Below are 25,026 nucleotides of genomic sequence, written 5' to 3' on the forward strand. Positions count from 1 at the left end.
GTGAACTGTGAGAACCCAATAGTTGCCTTGCATCAAACAGTCTAATACCGATACCAGTATCAGGTATCGGGCCTATACCACATGCTTGTACTCATTCATCAGGTCCCGATACCAGAAGCCGATACCACTTGACGTGTGGCCGGCGCTCCTATACTCCTCTCTGCTGAGGAGAGAAAATAACAACAAATTGGAGACTTCTTTAGTAGAAATACAATATTCCACATAGAGCTGACTTTATTACAGACTACACTCCCTAAATCAGAGTCTGTGCTGGATTTAACCAGAGCTAAATGTTGTTAGTGCTGCAGCGTGGAGTCTGCAGTGTTTACAAGATACAGGCTAATGTTGCTAACTAGCCGCTAACTCGCGGCTAACAGTTCTGGCGATTCTTATGCCGTTTTATGCCCAGGGGTTTATTCATCTGAAAAACAAACCCAGCGACCAAAAAGTCCTCAGAAAATACAGCATGTCCATGTTGAGCGAAAGTGAGCTGCAGCAAAACAATCATTTTGCAGAAAAGCTTGAGGCCATCTGTCAAACGGGAGAGGATGGGCGCTGCAACAAGACAATGACCCAAAGCACAAAAGCAAATCAACTTCAGAATGGTTTCAGAAGAATTAAATATCCTGGAATGGCCCAGTCAAAGTCCTGACCTAAACCCGATTGAGACTGCAACAGTTTTGTAAAGAGCAATGGTCCAAGATTGATGAAGAAGAAGAAGCTATTGCTGCCAAAGGAGGGTCAACCAGCTATTGAATCCAAGAGTTCACTTACTTTTTCATCCCTGCCCTGTGAATGTTTACATGTTATGGCCAATAAAAATATGACAACATGTAATTGTTTGGGTGGTGTTAATTTAAGCAGACACTCATTCTTGTGATTTTAATAAAGATCAGCCCACATTTTATGACCAATTTATTTTTGCATATTCGTTTTTATTGGTATATTATTATTCATAGCTGTTGACTATGTTTCAGATAGAGTGGCCATATGTGCACTCATCAACCGGCTGCAATCTGAGCAATGTTGTTGTTCAGAATAAATAAATAAATAAAAGCAAATGTTTAATTTTAGAGGACGTTATCTTTCTTTTCCTTATTTTGGTCCACACTATCTCACCACCAGTTGCGCAACCCGTCTTGGCCGAGGTTCTGAACTTTTTGTTGTGTGTAACAGCAAATCCCGGCAGAGTGTAACCCTCACCCTTGTCCAAGTGTTTCACTCCAAGTTTCTCCCTGACTTATTCAAGGAAGCTTACTCAACAAAAAATACTGTTACAATAGCCTACAGTGGCAAAATAAAAAAAAAACACACACACTCATTCTCGCTAACCTCTGAAAAACATATTATATTGGCAAACCCATGAGTTTAAGATGACAGATTAGTATTTTGATTAAAAAGATTGTTTGGATCTACACGTCACCATTATGTACAAGGTAACTCAGGAATGCAACAAGTTCAAATCTGTGCCGACACATTTCATTAAGCCTTAGTGACAATATCAGTATTTATAAAGTCTGTGTTCTGTGTCCAATTAATGCAAACCATTTGCAGAATCTGCAATATGACTGATTGCTCTAGGTCAGGGGTCTCCAACAGGCGGCCCGCGGGCCAGAGATGATTCAATCCAGCCCCTGACTTGTAGAGCACAAATTCCTGTGTAAGTCAGAAAAAAAAGTGTCTAGCCCATTCCTGTGTGGAGATATTAATTTTTAAAGAAATAAACAAAATGCTCACTCCAGCCACTAGGGGGCAGCATAAACTAAAGAAAGGAAAGAATTCCACACGTGTCCAGCAGAGGGCACTGACATCATAAGAGATCAGGATAAAAATAACACATTATAGCCACTTGGTATAGTCGGCCCCAGGGCACTTTAGTAGCTTATCGCCACCAAGTGTGGATGAATGAATAATGACTACAGTGTAGCAGAAACCGTTGACAGGCTTGTAAAGTGCAATACAAGTGTAAGCTGTTATTATGAGGCTACAGTCCTGTCAGGCTCATTAGTCATTTATTGAAAATAATAGTATTTTCCCAATTAAAACATATTTTAATGGAGGGAGGAGGAGGACGGGGGCCTCACTGGATCTCGATTGTGTGTAGTAGTACCAGGTCATGATCACATGGCATATTTAAACCCAATCAGGTACTGCTGTGGTACATTGCCTCGACAAAGACCCAAAGGTCAAAATGTGTCGGCGTTTGAATAAAAAGAAACTTAATCTAGTTGCGCCTTGGAAACTTTATTCTTGGTTTATTCAATCTACACCTTAAAGGAATAGGCCACCGTTTTTACATACTGAGATATGCTCTTACCTCACTTTAGCCGAGTTAATATATCCCCGTCTGGTCTTTGTCCGTAGGAGTCCTATTTCCAGATACAGTATAATAGGACGTCCAGGAGGGTTGTCCCTAGTTTTCCTTGTGCATCTTCAGCAGGAATTCTAATCCAACTCTGACAACTTTCAGAAGGAAAATATATTATGAACTAAATTAAATACACATCTGCAAGTTTATTAGGCACGAGCGCCATCAGCAGTGCTCTCCACATGAACAAATCGAGCACGAAGCACTCCCCACAACTTGAACACTCATTCCCGGGGGCGAGTATATTTTTCCTAGGATGGTAGATCAACCAGTCACAAATCATGAGAGTGAAACGTCACACATATATCAACCAATCAGCTTAACCCTGACCCGGCCCTAGCCACTAACTTTAAGGACAGTGGGCTGGTGCTTAATCTTAAATTAGTCTCTGATTGGATGATGAATGTCCACCGTTTACCAACTATCCTAGGATAAATATTTTTGCTTCCCGGGGACCCATTACCCGGGGGAAAGTTTGTCATTGAATCAAACTGACGAGTTAGGCAAAAAATATTACGACAATGACATGAACAGAATCCACTTTTTTCTTTTTTTTTCTACACCAAACACTTCAACTACATGAAAATGAGTTGATGAAGTTAAACAGTGACTCTGAATCTTGTTAGGTAAGAAATATATACTGAGAAAGAATCAATTTTGGATCCTCGAAGGAAGGGCATTGCGCTGCGAGATAAAGTAATTTCATAAATATTTATAAGATGTGGGTGTCTCAATGTAAAGACCATTGATCCCTTTAAAGAGCAAAGTTCAAAGAATAGGTTCAATGTTGTTTTACATGTATCTAAAGTTCTAAAACTCCAGGCATGTTTGGTATGTTTAGTATTTAAAGTTACTGAAACACAGTCAAGATAGTTAAACCAGCAGATTATGACTTCCTATTCTAGCATTATGACTGTGAAATGCACGACTTGTACAGGTATAAAATGCAGTGCTTTTGTGTTGCTAATGCAGGTCAAATGGTAACTATTAATCATAACATGTCAATGTTTTTATTTTAAATTCTTGTACATTGGAATTGCATTTTAGATGGCCATAATAACCACATTTCTATAACGAAAGCCAATTTTTGTGATTTATTAAATCACATTTATTTTCTGATTTTATTTTTGAATCTCTTATGGTATAAGAAACAGGATAGATAAGAAAGATGTCTCTTGCAAGTAATTATGGACATCCTTCCTTGACTGATAAAACAATATCCAAATTTAGAGTGTGTTGCGCCAGTACTGGCGTCCGGTGCTCTTATGAATGAGACACATAGGCTGTTTCCTGTTGGCCTCCACAAGGTACATGACCTGTGATCACAGCTGCGCCTACATGGCGCGGGACTAGTGCGGTACATCCAGAAAAGGGATGAGAGGCCCACACCCCAATGTGCTCATCCTGATATACAGGTCAGTCTATACATGTTCCTTCCCCTGAGCGCCATAGGTCATACTAAATATGAGACAGAGTTGCATTACTGAACTTCTGCTGCTATAAACATGAGAATATCTCTCAGTAAAGATCTTTTGTTTGTGTTTTATATCAACTGCACAGTTTATAGTCTATCTTTTAAACTATTGTATTTGTACTACCTGGTAATATGCTGTGCCTGCTATTCTATTTATAAATCCACCGACTCAATTCAATTTGCTTTATTAGTACATGCACATTTTCATTACTATCCTACAACAGTAAATGTTGCTCTGTTTTATTATCTCATAGTTTTATTCTTTACTTGCGTGCCCATAAACCAGCCACTTGGTTGTGGCGCTCCATGTAAGCATTTCCTGCCTGCATCTTACACCCTGCAGTTATGTGCTGGACTGCTTCAGGGGCCTCTTTGCACAGTTGCACAGTCTACACCTGGGCTCTTGTCTGGTGTGGTAGATCTGGACCTCTATTGCAAGGATTCTCAAACCTTTCTGGCTGGGACCCCAAAAAATGACACATAAACAACTCGGGATCCCCATTGTAAAGTTATTGCCTCTTAACTTCAGCTACTCTGGGGCAGACAAATGTTGCTAATGTGTATTTAAACTGTTTATTTTTAATATTTGAATGGATTTCACACATTATATGCTGTTTCACACTAAAAAATAGAAGCATTTTTCTTTTAATTCCATCTTGAAATTATCTGGGGAGCCCCACCCAAGGCCTTGCGACCCTCCGAGGGGTCCTAACCTCTACTACTGCTCTATTGCTCTGGTGCTCAAGGCCTGCTCCTGTGCAGCCTGATGAGGGCTTCTGTGCTGTCCGTCAGTCCAGCTCTGTCTAGCCATCCAGCACCTCAACTTCTGTTCCCCATTGTTTCAAACATATTCACTGAGCACGCCATCTGTTGGAGCCTTGTCCTTGATGTACTAATGGATCTTTTACATCCTGTATACTTAGTGTCTGGTTTGTTTATTGTGTGACTGTTTGACTTTAAACGTCTTCTTGACTGCAGCTACAAAAATGTAAGGGTCTGTTTTAACCTTCATTGTTAAATACAGATTTCAATTGGTAGTGGAAAATGTTACTTTTATTAGGCCTATTGTAATGAGTAGTTTTACGTAGACCTTAATTATATCTCATAAAAACAGCGGACTGCACTGGGGCACAGGCAATGTGTATTCCGTTTGGCCACTTCATGAAGATCAATGCTTCTCACCATATTTGAATTCTACATTATTTAGCTACAGTTTATATGTTGTGAAATTCTTGGTCTGAAAAAGTCTGGCACCGGCCATCCCTTACATTTTAAACTCGAACCACGTCAACGGAATCTAAATTAATTTGGTGAAAATAGCGTGAGAGACCTGTGGGTTTTTGTTACTGTTTTGGCCTGATCATGGCAGTCAAACAATAAATAAAAGGAAAGGGAAATGTGGGGCCCTGGCTGGGTACTCATTATCCTTTACCCCCCCCCCCCCCCCCCAATCCAAGGCCCCTGGCTGTGCTTACATAGACGGGTGAATAATTCAGAAAGTTTGGTCTTGCAGACTGTAGAAGATAGTTAAAGCAATCAAGACAATCAGAATATGCATTGACTGCTTGCACAGTTCTGCAGCAAGATTATGTGAGGTCAGCGAAACGCTATTTCCATCTGGCCAATGTTTGTCACATGATCTGGACCTGGTCTGAGGACGCTGCATTGCCCCCTCCTCAGTATGAGACCTGACTGAGTTTCTAGTTACAAAACATACAGTACCCACTCACTACTCAACAGGATCTAAATGTCACTGGAGAGAATCAGAACTTTTTTTTACCGTTACAAAAAAAATAAAGAAAGAGATGAAAATGTTGTTTAGTGCATTGTGAATTCAAGTTTTAGGGGAAATAAATACAATGTTTGGTACAATTTCATATATCTCGAGAATAGTACCACTGCGCCCTCTAGTGGAAGATATTAATTCAAAGCAGCCTCCATAATATTTGTTTACTTGGGAGACAAACGTTTCGGTGAACTTCCATCTCTGTCTAGCACGAGTAACAAATGCTCAAAGTATTGGCAATAAGCGAATTTGTAGACAACATATTAGTTACTCAAATTAACACGTTGAAAAGTAATTTAAGCTTAACTGAACTATTCAAGTCTCTACACTAGAGGTCAGCAAATACACAGAGTATAATGAAACACATACTATACACAAAGATACAGTAGCATTAAAAAACCCTCCCATCACTTCCAATAAAAGTTGACCTTGAATTAGGCTGGTTTTCCTGACTGCAAACACTTAAGACTTTGTTCATCTGTTTTAAAATCAAAGCCAAGCAATAGTTTAGGATCACTGCATGTTTTTAAGCATAATATGTTCAATCTACTATCTTTACGTGGACTCAGAGACTATGTGGATTATTTGTTTGATGTTCTGCATTTGCTCTTTGTTTTCCAGTGTTATCTCTCAGCCAGGTCCTTGTTATAATTGAGAATACGTGAATGCGTTCTGACCATATATCCCTCTCCCTTTAATTAAACCATACTCTAACCACCTATTATTCCAGTAAATTAAACAGGAAGGGTATTATGCATAGAAGTGGAAGGCTGTCATGAATAGACTTAGGAAGTTTAACGTTGTGATAATAAACCTCCTGGCTCCTATTCTTAACAATGATCCCTGAATTGAGTCAGTACCAAGCAGCAGTCTTCTCCTGCTGTCGTGGAAGGAAGACCAGTGCCAGTCTTGTACCTCGTCTGCAGCCCTTCAATGGCCCATTGTGGACACTGCCATCCTTCCCCCGGGCCACCCCCGGCAGCCCATTCAGGAGCGTCACATGGCACTCCCGCTCGGTGCCCATCTCACAATGTAGCCCTGTCATTTGCACCTCATTGACATGCTCTCATAGTGCATCAGGGTATGGCCGTGCTTCTCCACTGGTTTCAAAGGAAATGAAGTCCCTACAGGGTGGGTGGCAAAAGGATAGCTTCCTGGGTAGGGTATTCATATTTGGGAGGAGGAAGTACACTCCTTATACGTGGTAGCTGGTGAGTCTATGCTGGAAAAACTGGACAAGTTACAACAAATGTGTCACAGGAAGATCAGAACCGTATATATGTATCATTGTGTAATGTAAAGAAATGCAAAAGAGAGCTATGCTGAAAGTCAGGCTGTTCTGGTCCTGGATGAGTCATATTATCTGTATATGTGTATAATCCTTTGTACATAAAGCCACTGTGATAGATCATATGCCGATGTGTTATGTAGGTATATGTAACCATTTACTTTAAACAAGGTTTTCCAAGAATAATTAGGGCCACTGGGCCACTGTTTTTCTAACCTTGTACATTCACTACAAAAAGAAACGAAAGACTTTTCTAAGAATAGGGTTGAACACAAACTAAATGAGTCAATCAGTAACTGACAATACAAAATGTAAGATAATGACATTTATTCAGTAAGTAATGCATTTAAGTTAGCCTTTGTGTTTTTCTGGTCTAGTTTGTGACATTTGAATGGTCAAATATAGTAAGATGTACTTTCAGAGTTGGGGAGAATACTTTGCAATTGTGTTTAGTTACAGAATATTGAAAACTTGCCTTAAAGCATATTTTGTAACATAATCCGATACTTTGTCCAATCATAGTACTGTAAGTACTGCATTCTGAATACTTGGAATACTTTCATGTTGATTTGCCACATAATCATGCATAAAAGCAAAGTATGATTAAAAACATGCAGCTAGACTTGCTACATCAGCTGTTATGAACTTATTTGCTATTAATTAAGAATGTAAAAAAACACTTTGCAAACACCCCGACAGATCAGAATGACATTGAGCTGTTTTGGTTTTCTCTTTCTTATTGTTTTGATTATGAAACTGAAATTTAAGGCTTGAGTACTGTGAGGTATTCCTTTGATATTAGTAACTGTAACTGTAATTCTAAATACCCTCAAATGAAAAAGTAACTTTGCCAGGATATAGTTACTCAACATCAATAATCTAAATACGTATTCTGAATACGAGTATTCGGTTACTACCCAACACTGTGTACTTAAAATTACTTCATGTATGAAGGCAGAGTAGTATCTCTTTGTACAAATAGTCAGCAGCAATAGTCAGTTGTCAGCAGCCACATCTATGGGAAATAGGCACAAGTATAATTTCAATACAAACTTTGGAATGTATGTTTGCATGTAATGTTTAAAGCCACACCGCGCAAGATTTCACCCAAAAAAACAAAACTGAATTACAAGCATTTATTTTATGATAGATATTTTCACCATTGAAAAATGCTTTTGCTCTGAGCAGCTCACCTCTGCTAAAACATGACTATAACTTTACCAGGAGTGGGTACGTCTCCAGCTCGTTTCGGTGGAGATGTCGTCCATTCTTTCATCATCCACTGCAAAAATAGCATTTTCTGTGTCGAGCTGGTCATTCTGAGCATGTTTTGTGTTGATGGTACAGTATAGTCCAACATGTTACGCAGTGTGCCTTTAAGTACTCAGACTTTGGTCCTTTATATGTATAGGCCCTATACGGATTAAGGTACACACATTATAGTTCTTATGTGACAAAAATCTATGACTTTAACTTATTTGGCTTGTCATACTACTGTTGAACACTGTAGCTTATTACAGCCACAGTGTGAATATTTAGGTGGGGTTGTTAACTATTCCTTAAAATAAGAAGAAGAAATTATAACTAGTTTGGATAGAAAGTTTCAAATTCCTTGAATGTTCCTTTCTAACAGGTTTATTTCTAGTCAATAACTTCAGACAAGGCTTTGTGATTGCTCACAATTTCCAGAGGAGTAAATTGTGAGCAAAAAGTGATCAAATAATGTGATTATTTGTGCTAGCTTTCGTGTCCCATTTCGTTATATTTTCAGAGAGTTGGCACACACTTCTATCCAGAAAAGGCCATGACGCCGTGCTTTTCCAACATGCTCTTCTGAGAAAACTGCTTTTTTCAAATGCCAAACACTGGTGATGCGCCATAAAATAGTCACCTGTCCCTTTAATTGGGAGCTGCACTCTCGGAGACTCGTTTACATTCAGCTACGTGACCATGTGCGGCCCCCCTCCTTCGCGTTTCCTACGAGCATCCAGGCATCTCTCATGTGTACAAGCTGTCCCTACCTCTAGCTCCAGTCCCCATCGCCCGGAGAGCGCGGCAGGCCGACAGAAGGAGGGGTTTGTCTCACTGGTGGTCGTGCTTTTACTGGACCCGTACGTGCGCTCCGTGCAGAGCCACATCCGCCAGCAGCAGCAGCAGCAGCAGTACTACTAATCCCGCGCCTGTTTTTCGGCAAAACAAGAAAGTCCGCCGCTAAACTCTTCCGGCTGATGATTGAACTGCACAATTACCAATCCCCTTCTCTCCTGACTTTCCCGTTGGTTTCCCTGTCGGAGTCAGCTTCGTTCCTCTTCTCCCTGCGTCCCGTCAGGATCCATGCGTCTGCTACGTGAGATGCAGTTCCCCCGCAGCAGCATTTTAGTTACGTGAAGGAAAAGCTATTCTTTTTCGTTCAGTGTCCGTTTTCATTTGGCATCAAGCTCACTTACTACAACTCTCTGGAGAAGCGAGATATTAAAACAAAACATTGGACTCAAAAGTGGAGCTAGAGGATTGTTGGTGAGTAGATTTTTGTTGAGTTTTTAACCATTTCACCTGGTGCCGCTGATGTAACTAACGCGGCTGGATGTGATGGATGCTGGAGCTACACGCCTCATATAATGCCTTTACTGATTAAATCAACGACTTATAATAAATATATTTTCCGACATCAACTTGCTTACGAAAAGGCAGCACTATCTTGGATGACATTTGTAGCTTGTGTCCGTTGGTTACGTTAGCAGATAAATGCTAGCTGGTTAGCAACATGCAAGCCTACGCCCAGCTGGACACTGGTCAATAATGATGAGCGTATCTCTGAGAGATGCCACCTTTCTGTAAAACATAACAACTTTACGGACAGTCCGTATTCTCCTTTTGTGTATAACGCATCCTGACACCCACATGTAATGTCATTATTATGTAGTTACATTGTTTTTGTACAAATAGGGGTTTGATCCTGTATTGATCCTGAACTGATGGCCCGATGGATCTCTGTCAAGACATGCGGCTGCTGTCTATGGTTTTCTGTAGACCGCAACGCTTTGTGTTTACACCACTGCACGCGTGAGCAGAGACATGCCAACCCTGCTACTGCAGACAGCACCTGCAGCAGGAGAGGCTGGATGTCCAGAGCTTAATATCTAGCTAAGCAGATTCAAATTAAGTCTCACTGTTGCTAATACACGTGGGGTTGGTTCTTAAGACAGTAGTACATGGGGCACATTTGGCTTGATGTTCACCAGCTCAAAATGAGGGGAAAGTAGTCGATGTCAGTGAATAGAACAACATTATCTTAAATAACATTCACAGTGTGTTGTGTGATCATTGGCGATTCGACAGATCAGTGATGCCATGATTGACTGTACCGAATTAAACGGCCATGTAAAACTATTTACATTATTTAAAAGGATAAAGAATTGCAGAAAACAGATAACCTTAATAAAGTCTTCTTTGTTACAGCATAGACAGCACATTGATTGTCATCAAAGTGAAAACTAGCTCACTTTATTGTAAAGAGGAGATTCGACAAACCTATGTGGAGTGAAGACTAACTAAACATAAGGTGGCTCTTCTTCTGTCGAGTTTAGTTGGCAGTTGACAACCTGGTAACACATAACCAGCTCCGTCATCTTAATCATTTTAGGTTTTTGTTAGATTGTAGTACAGGTTTGCCAATTTAATCAAATTGGGCAATAAATGATGTTAACCACAAATGAATAACTGTAATATGTCATAAGGAGTAATTTGCTGTCAACTCCCCAATTACACATCAAGCATACGTGCATAAAGAGAATCATGTCATAGCGGCTCCTAATAGCACTTGCGTTATTTGAGTGGGCATGAGTGTGGATGACCGAGTGTTTAGCCGGGGGCCCTGGTCCCTTTGTTGAGGCCAGAGGTTAAATAACTATAGTCCTTTACATAACAGATTTAAGCTACACTTGTGCAAAGTCGGTTTTATGTATTTGTCAGATTGTAATTAGAGTGTCTGTGTTGGAGGCATGATTTATCAACTCCCCTTCAGACTAGAGCTACAGAACAATGTATTATTATTTTATGCCTTTAGTGCTGAAATAATTGTATTATTGTAGATTTTCTTGTTAAATAAAACAAAAAAAACAATATATAGCAATCTGTTTACAATATATCTATTGTCAAATTCAAAACTTAAAAATCAAAACCAAAACAAGGTTCAATTTGGATGGTTAAAACTAAACCAGACTTTTAGCATGTCCTTTTGTTTTCAACATTGGGGAATGTGTTCATCACTGTCAGACACAAACCTGTGTAATGTAAAGTAATATCATGTTTTAGCTTCAATGGATGTGATGCTATAGGTATCGTCATCTGATATTGCAATAGCAATATTTTGGCACAGTATATCGTGCAGTCATTTTTATGTTCCCTCATTTCTCTAAGGCATGGCATCATGGTAGATAATGAAATAGTGTGCAGACTTGGACTCGCGTTAACTATCTTAGAGTAAATCTTTTTCATTCATTTTTTGTAGAGCCACAGTACTGTTGCAAAGCGGGATGGTAGTGTCTTTCTTTTTTTTAGAGAGAAAAATTCTTTCTCTAAAATCTGTCTGACCTGCAGTTAGTGTCTTTAGCCCTGTCCTTTGGTCAGGATCTCATGACTTGAACTACCCTGCATGAAGATTAATGGTAAATGGACTCAACTTAAATAGTGCTTTTCTACCTTTATCAAGCCACAGTTCTTTACATTAAGGAACCAGTCACCCATTCACTCTCTCCTTCAGACACCAATGTACGCAGACACTGGACACAGTTCAGTATATATTTTCACAAGTGCCACAGTGATTTTTAAACACTTGTTTGTGAGCTAGTAGGTGTATTAATTCATGCATCAAATTCATGTATTAAGTCAATCAATGTATCAAGTCCATACGTCACAAGAGGTTTTTGACGGTGAAATGCTTTGAGATTGACACCTTACTATCTGCAAGAGACTGTACTTCCTACAACAGAACATAAACTGATACGTTTTGTATTTTGGTTTTCACATTTCACACCAGCTCAGCCTCACATGACTGCCTTTATTTATAGTGGCTGTGACCCATTAGACTCCTATTTCTTGGAGATCAGCTGTAAGTGACTAGTTCTTCTAGTTTGTCTATTGTTACAACTTAGCTCAAAAGGCCGGAACGAAGGAGAGTAGCAGGTCACATTTCTGTATTTGTGTCTATCATTTGCAAAAAGCTCCATGGAAATGGGAATCAAATAGTATTGCTCCAGGCATAGAAGGAGAAGCTCTTGATAACCTCTGAAGAAGTGTTTAAAAAGTCCTGTCTTTTGCCTGGGTTACCCAAAAACAAAAAACTGTAGCAATAATATCTTCCTGTTCTATATAAATCGGCTTGTTCTCGGCAACTGTTGTAGTTTGAGGGTTTGGCCAAAACGTGCCTCCCACCTCAACAACTGGAGTTACAGTGACCTACATAGAGAGCACAAAGCATGCTTTAAGATAACTTCGACATACAACAAAATATTGCATATTCTGTACTCAGAGTGAAGTCGATAACTGTCACTCATTGGTGAAGTACATTGATTAAACAGCCCTGTTTATTGTCAACTAGATGTCACCAGAAAACTTAACACGCCTGAGGACAAACATTTCCATAGATATAATGACTGCCGAACATGTGGCAGTGCTTTATTTCCCCCAAATCCCAAGCCAAGTCGATATGATTTTTATACACTCAATCCTGAGCAGCGAACTCTTCTGCCGATGAGGCCCTGGTGTTTGTTGCTGCCCTTTGGCATATTAAGTTTCAGATGTGCAAATCTCCAGGCCGGGCCAGAGCTGGTGGAAATTTCCACTTCCACATTTGGACGGGACCCTCTGTGATATTGTAGGTCTAAACACCATATTTTAAGGCTATTGAAAATGTATGTGATAAAACAAGTATGCATTTTCTGTGTAATTAAGAGGGGAAAAAAGTCAATTAAAAATAGATAATAACAGGCATAAACACAAGAGAATGACAGCAAACCACTATTACCTTTTTCAACAGTTACCATGAGTGACAGCTAACAGATGGATTATGACAAACTCCGGATTGGTTGTTCATTTTGTTGAACAATCTTTCTTTCTACATTTGTTTTTATTTCATAATATCTGACTGTTGAGCTACAGTGAAGGTAGACCGATGGACAGTACATTGTTTTGAGTTCCTTGTCATCTATTCGATCGGAAAGTTTAGTGGGTATATTAGCTTAAATTCGTCCACCCTGCCTGTGTCCAGACAAAGTTGTATATATACCATGCGGTGTTATGTAAGAGGGTGAGGCAATATGCAACTGACTGAGAGAGGCAGATGGACAAGTTAGGCGGTGAGAAGAGTAAAGTCACATCTGTACAGCCACATATTGCTGGCATAGAATTTGTTGAGGATGTTTGATGTCACGCCCGCTTTGTCACACTGCATCCAAAGTTGACACACCGATGGCAAAACACTCTGATGACGGTTGTTCTTTGAGGAAATGCGTGTTGTCACTGAAAAAGGTTTTCAAAAATGCAAGACATTTAGGAGCTTGAAGCTGTAGCTCACTTCTTACCACTCAAATACCAAGAGTTCAAATTGCATGCTGCCTTGTAAATGACTCCCTGGGGTAAGAGATCTACAAGCTCAGTGAATCTCGATACTAGCTGTCATCGATCTTGTGCCTACAGAGTGCCGATTTCCAAATGCAGTATATGGTGCACTGCATACATTATGTTTCCAGGACAGTGACCCTTAAACCCCTCAAGTGCCCTTCAGATGTGTGCCAGCCAGGCCATGTCTGACGATTCTCTTAATGTTTTGTTTAAAAAAATATATATTTATATTTAAAAAAAAAAGGAAAATGTTTTCATTTTCACAAAGAAATTTTAAACATTGGCTGAAGTGTTTCATGAGAGTATCCCTTTCAGTTACAATTAGTCTTTTGGCCTGTTGATTATTTGTTACTAGACTGTAACAATGAGAATTGTCTTTCCAATGAACTGAACTACTTAAACTGGTAACTAACTACTTACCAGTGCTTACTAGTCGCGGTTAGTGAGTGGGAGTTCCAGAGTTACAAAGTCGAAAAGGGTGTCAGTTTTAGCCCAGACCGCTGCTGCAAAGCACTCTGATCTATGATCTGGAGTTGTGTAGAAGAAAGTCAACAGCTGAGACAACCCTGTGTTGTTTTTGTCAAGCTAATCTTTACTAAGCATCATGAAGTCTCCAAAAGGGTGAGTTTGTTTACATGGCAGGCAGGGAAAACATTGGAAAAATGCATGCTGTAGGTTGGATCTCGTCAAAGAAGTTATTTAGAAGGATGTATGTAGCACCGCTACCCCCACAGCAAAATAAATCAAACTTGTTTCATACTGACTTTTAAAGCTGCCTACTTCTGTTGTGTATCCATGTGGTTCATGTTACTGCGCCCCAAGTCCAACCCACTTTATCAAAGGTGAATGGGAACTGGGTCAAGGTCAAATGTGTGAATACCACAGATGTTGCAACATGGCTCTCAAACATTCAGCTGTAGTTTTTTTCGGGACAGCTTTAGATTTAAACTCAATTTCATTGGTGTTCAATTTCCACCTCACTTCCACTGTGAAACTGTAGATTGTGTTGCGTAACGCAATGTGTGCTATATGTAAACATTGAAACATGATCTTTTTGAAAAATGAGCCCAGAGCAGTGGTCAGTTTTGTTATTGTCCCACCAGAACCCAAGACGGAAGTCTCTAATGAGGTGCAATATCCACAAAACTTTCCACTGTCCAGTAAAGCCAGTGGTGTTTGGGTTGAGGGGAGGGGCGTGAGACCTCCTCAAGTGGCAGAGCTATTCCTGTTTGTGCCCCTCCTTTCTTTGGCTTATCCCGGGCATGTCTGGTCTTGTCCCCTAAATCTCTTGAAAGGGGTTCCCTAACCAGAATTATACCACCCATTGTCTTAAAGAATATCTTTTTGCTCATGTGGACAGACAGATGGTGTTTCACCCTCTGAAAAGTGATAAATGGCTGACATTGTTTTGTTTAGGGCTTATTCTTTCCCTTTCAAGCAGCAGCTTTTTAATACATTGTTGTGGTCATTGTTTCATTTTGTAATAGGAATATGTTTAATGTCTCATACTATCATTTCAAATATTTCTAGTTTTTGTTTTGTTTTTGCAATTTTGAAAGTAAAAATAGCCTTCTCATTTTGAAAGTGAAAATAGCCGTCTCATTTTAAAAGTAAAAATAGCCTTCTCATTTTGAAAGTGAAAGAACCACTTCACATTCCATCCAGCTCTGCACTCCTCCGTCGTGACGGTATGATGTAATTAGATGTAAATGTCCATGTTTTTCCCCCCTCCAGATTATCCATGAGCTCCGACTTCCCACACTACAGTTTCAGGATGCCAAATATAGGGTTCCAGAACCTTCCGCTCAACATCTACATTGTGGTGTTTGGGACGGCCATCTTTGTGTTCATCCTCAGCCTCCTCTTCTGCTGCTATTTGATAAGGTACGTAGATATTATTTTGTGTCAGTGAGTGTCATACAGACTGTGGTTTGATCAGTTACATTTTAGACTTTGCGACTGTGCTATTCCCAGCGGTTTACTCAAGCGTAATGCAGTGCACCCTTGACCTCCTGATTGAGTGTGGGACGCGAAAGTGACCAAAGAGTGACCATTTTGACCCTGTTAAGTTTTGGTTAATAAATTTGTAACAGTAATACTTTTTTACTTTACAGCACAGTAACAAGTTACCAACAATGTTTTCTGGTAATTGACTTTGTGCATAACTTCAAATCATAACAACGCCACCCAAGAAGTGACTTCCTGTTTCGATCCAGCAAGCCAAAATAAAAGCACCATCTTATTCATTTAGTTCAACTTACTTTCTGCCTTAACGGGCAAAACGTAAAAAGTGTGCATTTAATTATATCCTTGTTATGTTGCAAGTACCTGCTGAACTAATCAATGAGACGAGCTGTGTGCTTTTATTTTGGCTCGCTGGATCAAAATAGGAAGTCACTTCTTGGGCGGCGTTGTTATGATTTGGAGTTATGCACAATTAACTGATTTTATGCTAAGTTAGGGTTAATCACATTAGCTTGGAACAAATGATGTATGTGTCGTGTTTCCATTTTATTTCATTATTACCATATATTACACTTATCTCTAAACATACTATGCCATGCTATTACTGCGCTGTGCTGCAAAGAAAGTGCTGAAGAGAAATGTTGGCTCGACAAAGAAAAGGAAACGAAAACCAGAGCATTTACAATTGAGCCTCTTGAAGATATGACCAAAATTGCACAATATACAAGTATATTATTTTAACTAACCGATGTATCCTTATACTAGATTTCTTCTTATCAGCCTGTGTCCCTGCATTACTACACAAAGCTGTAAGACCGCAATGTAACAGAACATTATATGTAAGATATGCAAAGTTGCGAAAGTGTGACATTTCCGAATGCTATTTATGTCCTGTTCTTGAATGATACATAAAACAGCTGAAACATGACTACACTGTATGACGCTCACCAAGGTCTAACGATATGAGAAAAGATTGTAGTGTTTTACTTTTGGTAATACATCTTTTATCTGAACGTAAGATTTCAACAGCACAGTTTGGAGACACCGCTAACAATTTGTGACTTGCATGATTCAGTTATGATCATGGCATTACATGAGTCATCACCTATTTTTCCAAGCAGTTTCATCTTATTATGTCAAAAAAAAAGTTATTTTTACTTTGTCCCTGCAAAAAAAAACATTGCCATGTAAATTTACCAAAGACATATGGAGCATTTTGCCCCCAAAGGCTTCTAAAGATGCAGCCTCCCAAAGGCCCCTGACATCTCCATGTATGATCAGGAGTCACAAACACCTCATCTGCAGTGCTCAATGTGTCACTTATATTAAAAGAAGGCTAGGTCCCTCTTAGTAAAGTTTTTGCCAAAGAGTCCAATGCCTTGACATGAAGCCAGCTTCGTGCTGGGACCTAATTATTACCCAGGCATGAGTTTTGAGCTCACCTGGACAGTCACTTGCTGTAAGACCAAACTATCTGCATGATGCCATTTTCTCTCATCACGAGGCTGCCACTCGCATATGCTGGGCCTGATTCATCTCAAACAGTCAGCAGACTGTGTGCTCTAAGACTGCACTTATAGACTTAAACACAAATGACTATTATCGAGACCAGCACTAAATACCTGGACCAAAGAACCTGACATCACTCATGTACTTTTTTATAAATATGGCAGATTAGACTGCTGACTATCTTTTATTACCGCTATTATTCTATTGCACAGAAATGTGCATCACACCACCTTTGTGCACCATACACTTTATACGTGTATTGTATGCAATACAGACATAGTCAGCAACATATGGACCTGTTTGCTTCTGGTTATTTTGCTCTTGTATTTAAACTCTTAAGTAACAGTCAACCTTCAGTTTAACAAACTCAATTTTTTTTTTTACTTTGGGAGTGTCTGCACCTTTACCTGCTGATCTCTTTGAGAATCATGTCAGTTTCTGTCCTAGACTGTGCTGCTTGTTTTACAGATCCCTCTCACTCTGCTGCGAGGGGTTAAGGTTACTTTTAATGGAGGTAAATCTTACAACCTACATGTCTTATGCTTCCCTCCTCTCTACAGTATTATTTAATCTCAATATTTAGGTCTTCTTGCCATCCATCCTTCTTTTGTCCTCAAATTTCTCCCAATTCTTTTGCACTCATTATTAGGGCTATTTCATAAAGGTTTGTATTGGCACATCAACATAAGCGTCTTTAAATACCTGTTTAGAAAAATGATACGAATAGGACACTTAGTTGATATTTTACCAATGTTCTGTGTCTGTTGGTCTAATCATTGGGGGATATGGACCCTTACGACAGATGACAGTAGTTAATGTGTAACTTGACTTACTTTTGAGTTTCCTAGAAATACAACCATCATAACGGCTCTTCAATAACGTTCATTTAAAATGACGGTATCAAACCAGTCTATGAGTATGGACGCATTGTGGATAAAGGCACCATCATTATGCCATAATGCCTGTATTTGCCTGAGTCTTCTGGATTTTACCTCACTCTTCTCTCAGGATTTAGGGCTAGCTACTTGATGTGGCGGTTTGAATCTCGGTTCTAATCAGAGAGATTTTGTTTTTGTCTTCGCAGGCTTCGGCACCAGGCACACAAGGAGCTTTATGCCTATAAACAAGTGAGTAAGAAACCAAAATGTGTGTGTGTGACCTCTTTTTCTCCTTCTACCCTTTTACCTTTGACAGTTGCTATAATAAATAGAAGGATCTTGATCTTTTTCTGTTTTTAAGTAGTCTTGAATCACTAACTCAGGTATTGTTATGATGCTCTGATGTAGCTACAGCCTCTCCATTGTCTTGCGTAACACTGCAACAGCTCAATACATTTATTTCAGTGTCTATAGCACACGTAACACTACAAAGCTTAAACAAACAGACTCTAGTATCCATCTCAAATTTGATGAATAACGCATTGCATCTACTGACTACTGTTTTTGTCTCATTTTCCTTCTAGGTCATCCAAAAGGAAAAGGTCAAAGAGTTCAATTTGCACGAGGTAAGCCATAATATTTGATTCATGACGTCATCGTTTTTGTGTCGCTAAATACAGATCATACTGTCTTTTGTAGTTAATAGATTTGATAAGACTATCTAAGGCTAAGATGTTGTACTTGCTTCACAATCACACTGAGATAGATAAAAAGCTGAGCCCAAAGTGAGTGTAGAAAAATCCATCTGTCCATCTTCCTTGGGTAGTTCAGACCAGCTACCCACCGCTTTCTGACACTAAGTGATTAATAAATAAATAAATGTCTTAGTCTGCTTCAAAGTAAAGTCTTGGCCTGGCCTCTGTGTCATGCTCTGTCCGCTCTCTTTTGTTGGAAAATAACAATATGGGCAGTTCTCGCAGCGAGGGGTAGAATTTCCCACTGGCGCTTCAGGCCGTGCCGTGCGCTGTTGTTGCTGCACAGGGTCTCCTCCAAAAGCGTGACAGGGGTGAACCGAGCTGTATTTGTGTAAGGGCGGTCAATCATTGCAGACACACAAACACTGAGGCAATGACCCACATTACAGGAACCCCATGACAAGGTGACAGCAAACCAGAAGAATATGTTACAGTTATTGAACTTGCTTTTTGATGAAATCATACCAAAGTTTTATTACACAGTTGTCGTTTTTTTGTAATATGAATGTGTGTGTAAAAACATGTAGTTACTCTTAAAATTGTGAGTAAATCAGTGTGGCAAATGCTAAATGTTGACATATTAAAAAAGACTTAACACTTGGACCTTAAAAAACACAGTTTTAAAATGTATTTTTATGGTGTGATAATCACATTTGTCAGATTGTTTGATGTATTGTCTGGGACTGGGTCAATGAAACACACATAATGTAAACCTGACTTTTATGGTCATGCTCCGTACTCAACAAGCATCGTTATCAAATACATATATAGATTTTTTACTCATACTGGAGTTTGGAAGACAACTTTTCACTTCTATTTAAAATGTTTCAAGGTAATGTTGCTGTTGCTTCACTTAATGTTTTGGCTACTCTGCCCACCTCTAACCAAGTTTATCTCTTTATGAAAGCCACAAACAAAAACTTAACCTGCTTCTCAAGTACGTAGTGATTTATTCCAATTAACAGATTAATGGTTTGACTCCTAAAATGCAAGTGTACAACTGAATAGTGTTTTAATATTATCTCAATACTCTGTTATGTTGGATTCAGTTTAAAACGTTGCTGATGTCAGAGTTCAAATTCTGAATAGAAAGCACATCCTCAGACGCTCAGACGTGCCATAACTGCTGGTACATTCACACTTGCCTGCCCATCTACTCACTAAAAAGTGAGAAACTTGGCTGAATAAGAGATGCTCTGCAAGATGAGAAAAAACAGAATTTCCCCTATTGAAAGTATTGTAACTGCTCAGAAAAGGAAAGTGGCATTGGACACTGGATTCAGGCACTCGCTAGATTCATTTTATCTTCTGTTTTGTGCTGAATGTGTCTGTGGCAGCTATGAGAAGGATATTTTCTTTCACTGACTTTACTCCCATTTGTGGTTTTCAGATCTGTGCGGTGTGCTTGGAAGAGTTCAAACAGAAAGATGAGCTGGGGATTTGTCCATGCAAACATGCCTTTCATCGAAAGTAAGTCAAAATGTTTTCTGTGGTCAATAATGTCCTAATATTTTGTGTTTTGAATTCTACTCTGTAAGCGGCCTCCTCACTGCCGTGGTGTAACAATGCATTTTAGGGCCATTATTGTCAACATCGTCATTATTATTCATTGCTCGACATATTTCAAATATTCCACAAAGTAGGCAGTGCACACAGACCAGTCCAGTTTGCATAGTTTGAGCCCACCCTGGGCCTCCCTAGCACCACGGCTGCTTCGACTGACTTGTTTGTATCAGCACGATACCTCCCATGGCCTACTTTCTCTCCACTTGCTTTTAGAGGGGTCTGACTGGACCCTGTCTGTAAACATTGTTTATGGTCAGTGAAAGAAAAGCCACACTGTGTGTGTTACACAAGCAACTGCAAGTCGCCCACGAACATGCAACTGATTAAACTCATTAAATTAGGGAAAAAGAAAAGCAGTGTGTTGTTTTTTAAACTGTGCAGTACTTTTGGCTCATTTTATTACTTGCAACCAAAGACATTCTTTTACATTTTGAATAGATTTACTGTCATAAATGTCTTCATGTCTGTTACTGTCTTCATAGACTCCAAAAGTCGGAGGGTTCATATGCCCCCTGCTGGCTTTGTCAAGATTTGACCTAAACTCCGCCCCTTGTTATTGTCACTCAGGACCAAGCAGACATTTCTCTTCTTCAAAGACGTTTTATTTTTTTGTTTGATAGTGGCAATTCATTATTTCTATGGTGTTTTTAGTTTTAGTTTTCTGTCAGTGTTTACACACTTCAATAATATACTCGCATCTGTGAATGAGGTTGACAGTCATGGTGAAATGTGGTGCATAAAAAAACATTCTCTCGATTTGAAAAATGACTGACTTTAAGGAGAACCTGAACTGGTACTCATAAAGTTCCTCTATAAAGACACTAGGCCAAACAAAATTGTCTTCAGACGTGTGTGATGCGTCTCTTATCAGCTGTCGCTGTATCAGCATCACACACGTCTGAAGACGCCTCTGAGGAGTCATTTTCCACACCATTGAAATATGTCAGGTAATTTAACAATTTTGTTTTGCCTATAATGTCTTTCTAGAAGAACCTTAAAAGTGTTGTTGAAGCAAGAAGACATAATGAATGTAATAAAAGAACCTGAAATGGGTTCTAGGGTAAAAGCTAAATCACTGCATGCTGTGTGTGTTTTATTTTGTCAGGACAGTGCATGTCAAAGAAAACACATGGCACTCATGCATGTAAGCACGCCACACTGGATTGTAGCCACGGGTTATTTTCCATCTGTCCCACACTCACAAACACATTCTCACTCGACCTGGCCAAGGCACCACCAGTCCCCTGAAGGTGCCTTCCCCAAGAGTGTAGAGGGAGTGGTCAGGGAGGCGGGGGAGGCGGTGGGAAAGGGCTGCAGTGTACAGAGGTGCATGGAGACTCATCCCCTCTCTCTCTCACACAGGTGCCTCATCAAGTGGCTGGAGGTGAGGAAGGTGTGCCCGCTGTGCAACATGCCGGTGCTGCAGCTGGCCCAGCAGGCGGGCAGCACGGAGGCCTCAGTGCCCATTCAACAACCCTTGCCTGGCATTGAGAACCTAGTGTAGCCACACTGTCCGTCACGACACACCCACACTCACCTTGGTCTGAGTGTGAGGATTGACTGAACAGACTGCTGTTATTGCAGACAGAAGTGCTTTTCTCATCACCACGCCTATGTTCAATAAGGCTATGGTCATCATTTAAGATTTTTTTTTTTATGTTTTAAATGGACAATGAAGAACAGTGGCTTAAACAAAGTCTTCTTGTTGGCCCACATGGTCAATAGTGTTTCACAACCAAAGCACTTTTCTGGGACAGCCGCTTATGACCAGGAACAAAGAACACAAAAGCCAAGAAGTACATACACTATTTTAATTAGCACTTTATGAGAAGTCAAACCTTAAAATTGCTTTTGAAAGCTGTATCCAAGGTATGTTTTATTTGTATTGTACAAAGCCACATTGGTTAAACTTATATTTTTTAAATGTCAAAGGGACGGAGTTTAGTTCTTTGTGACTGTCACAAAGCAGACAAAATGTGAAACGTTTGAGTGATTTAGCCCAGGATTTGAACACTACACTTTACGAATGTTAATTACACATCCTGTTTCTTCACAATGTGGTCTTCATCTTTATTTTACACTTTGAACAAAATCTATTTTTAGTCAAGGGGCTCCTCTTCAGGAGGGCTGTTTTATGGAAACTGACTGTTGTCAGCAAGGCATTTGACTTTACTGTTTATTGATGATACAATTATGGTGGATCAACAAGAAAGGTTTAGCTGCAAGTATCAAATGTATTAATTTGGTGCTACATAAACCAATTATTGCAAATCAACCATCAGTGATCCCTTAATGACAAAATGACGTCTGAATTCACCTGTATCTGACCAGAAAGAAGTTGAACAGTTGCACTTTTTGCTTCCTGATAGAATGTCTCTATTTATTGTGTATTTATTATAACTTTGTGGTACGGAGAGCTCATAGTTCCCCAGAGTAGAATCACTGCACTTGGTCAGCATATCTTTTAGCTACATAATTAACCACATAGAGACCCTGTCCATTCTCTCAGAGTGCCAGCAGTCAGCAGGTTGTTGAAGGCCTTTTGGTTTTCACAGGTCTGGTGCTTTCTCTGTGGTGCTTTGTTTTTACCACACATACCACAGTCCCACATTGCTACTATAAGCTTTATGTCTTGGAAATGGGAAATGTTTTGTGGGTAACAGAAGCTAAAATGCAATGTGGCTTAATGATAATTGTCTTTGTAAAGGCACAATCTGTAATCATGCTTTCAGAGTAACATTTACAGTCCTTAGTATGTAAACAGCTTCCATTTTTTATTTACAAGCAAGTTTTTTTTTTAGAATTATGAATCAATAACAATTCAACAACTGAATTATACTTGATATACCTGTAATATGTAGTGATTTATCAAACTATTACTTATTGTGCCTTTTAGCTAATATCGAGTCCGAGGTGTAGTCCCTTTCTTTCTGTCCTGGTTGTGCTAGAACAAAGAAACTGTTATCATTTCTAGTTCAAATAAACTTTCAGTTCAAAGTAGCCTTATCTGAACAAACTGAGTTGTACTGATTGGCGTCATCGTATTCTTCACACAAAATATATGAAGTGCATCCTCAGTGTTTGAGATTTCCCAGTAAGTAGGAACACGATACTGTAACAGGTCTTACTTAGGTCTCACTTATCTAAATTTACTAGAATGAAAACAGTCTTGCATTTACTTCTGGTAACACATGAAGTTTTATATTAGAGAGGTTTTTAAATACAAAACGCATGCTTTTTTGGAAATCTAGCCAGTTCTCACCTGTGTTCAGCAGATGTGTCAGCCATAGTGTAAGGTGCACAAAACACTTTTTATTTTTTACAAAACTGAAATGACTGCTGATCCTTTCTACATTTGGCCATTTTAAGGGTTGTTTTTTTCTTATAAACACTGTCCAGTTTTTTCTTATGTGTTTGCCGTCCAGCACCTTGTTAAAAGTGCCAATCTAAAGAACTGTTATAATGCTCCTGCCATTTTTGAGACATTCTGGGTAAAAAGAGCATCCTGTGCCAGTGAATAGTACAAACTGAATGGGAATGTGTGTCTCCCAGGACGAGAAATCATGTCCTCCCTGACAAGGCTCCATTGACGTCAGCACTGCTCCTGAGCTCACTCTATTATGAATAGACTAGAGAAAACGCATCAGCCAAGCCACATCAAATCTTTAGTCAAAGCTGTAACAAAGGCATCAAAGACATTTTATTGTCTTTTAAGGCTCATTATCGGATGGTAGAGTCTTGGTACAGTTCTGTGACTTCACTGCCACCCCCTCTTCTCTTTTTTTCTTGTCTGAAATGTGTGTCATTTGTTCCTCTGTAGCTCTAACATTATCCTTCTAACACTGAACACTGATTCTGTTTGTGAGCTTTTCACAGACATTGTTTATAAAACTAAAATTCTGCAGCAGAATATTTTTGGGGAAATGGCTGTACAGTATTTGTAAGCTCTATTTTTGTATATTGGTATTTTGGAGATTTTTTTTCTTTTTCCTTTTTTTGCTAATTTCATGTATATTCATTTAGAGAAAATGTTGCATGTGACTGACTTGAACTGTAAATAAAGTTTCCACATTTTGGAAAAGAACAATAATTGTGGTGTTTTTCATTTGTACTTGTATGTAGATTTAGTCATTCGTTGTGTGTGTAGAATTTCGAGTGGAGAAATACTGTAACCAATAGCCTTTATTTGTGGCTGTAAAATAAGGCAACATGAACAAGCTGCTAGACTGTCTGACTGACGAGCGCGGAATCACACAAGCGCAGTAACACAGGTGCTGCCGTAAAGCAGGTGTTGTAAAGAGACGTAAAATGTAACTGTACTTCGTACAACATTATATGACATCTCCCCATTTTTCAAGTTACTCTCCCCTCTATGCAAAAAGGACTATGACAAAAAACATTTAACATTACTATCACATTTCCTGTCAAATCTGCATATTTAATGTAAGCAATTTATTTTAATATCAATCTTAGCAGTGATCAAAATTAGTAGGATCAATCAAAATCTTATGTAAACATATACCAACATACTGAAATCTTTTAGTTGTAAGTATGATCCATAACCGTATTCAAAACCTCTCAAAATAGTCAATTTCAAAATCAAACAAATCTTTCTTTTCTAATTCACCCTGTCCCCCCCAAAGGCCATATTGTGCACAGAGTGCAACAAAGAGACTACAGGTCCAGTCTCTTAACGGGTTTGCACACACGTCCGGACTTAGTACGGACAGTCACTGGCGAGTCAGCAGGTGTGTGCGCGTTGGTGATAACTTGAGTAGGAAGGGAGGGTGCTGTCTCCGAAGCGGGAGAGCCTGTA

General features: G+C 39.4%; 1 protein-coding gene across 2 annotated transcripts; it reads left to right on the top strand.

Annotated features, from left to right (window-relative positions):
- Positions 1-8,846: 8,846 nt before the first annotated feature.
- Positions 8,847-24,301, top strand: rnf24 (ring finger protein 24). 2 transcript variants are annotated; one of them, XM_079553877.1, is made up of 6 exons: positions 8,847-9,433; positions 15,272-15,421; positions 18,096-18,138; positions 18,474-18,515; positions 20,035-20,114; positions 21,573-24,300. In XM_079553877.1, the coding sequence occupies exons 2-6, from the start codon at positions 15,279-15,281 to the stop codon at positions 21,712-21,714; spliced, it is 450 nt and encodes a 149-aa protein (XP_079410003.1). In that variant the 5' UTR covers positions 8,847-9,433; positions 15,272-15,278; the 3' UTR covers positions 21,715-24,300. The 2 variants fall into 2 exon arrangements, with proteins under 2 accessions (XP_079410003.1, XP_079410004.1); XM_079553878.1 differs by lacking the exon at positions 8,847-9,433 and having other exon boundaries at positions 15,273-15,421; positions 21,573-24,301.
- The last annotated feature ends 725 nt before the right edge of the window (positions 24,302-25,026 follow it).

The sequence above is a fragment of the Gobius niger genome (genome assembly GCF_951799975.1).
Source record: "Gobius niger genome assembly, chromosome: 3".
Taxonomy (NCBI): Eukaryota; Metazoa; Chordata; class Actinopteri; order Gobiiformes; family Gobiidae; genus Gobius; species Gobius niger.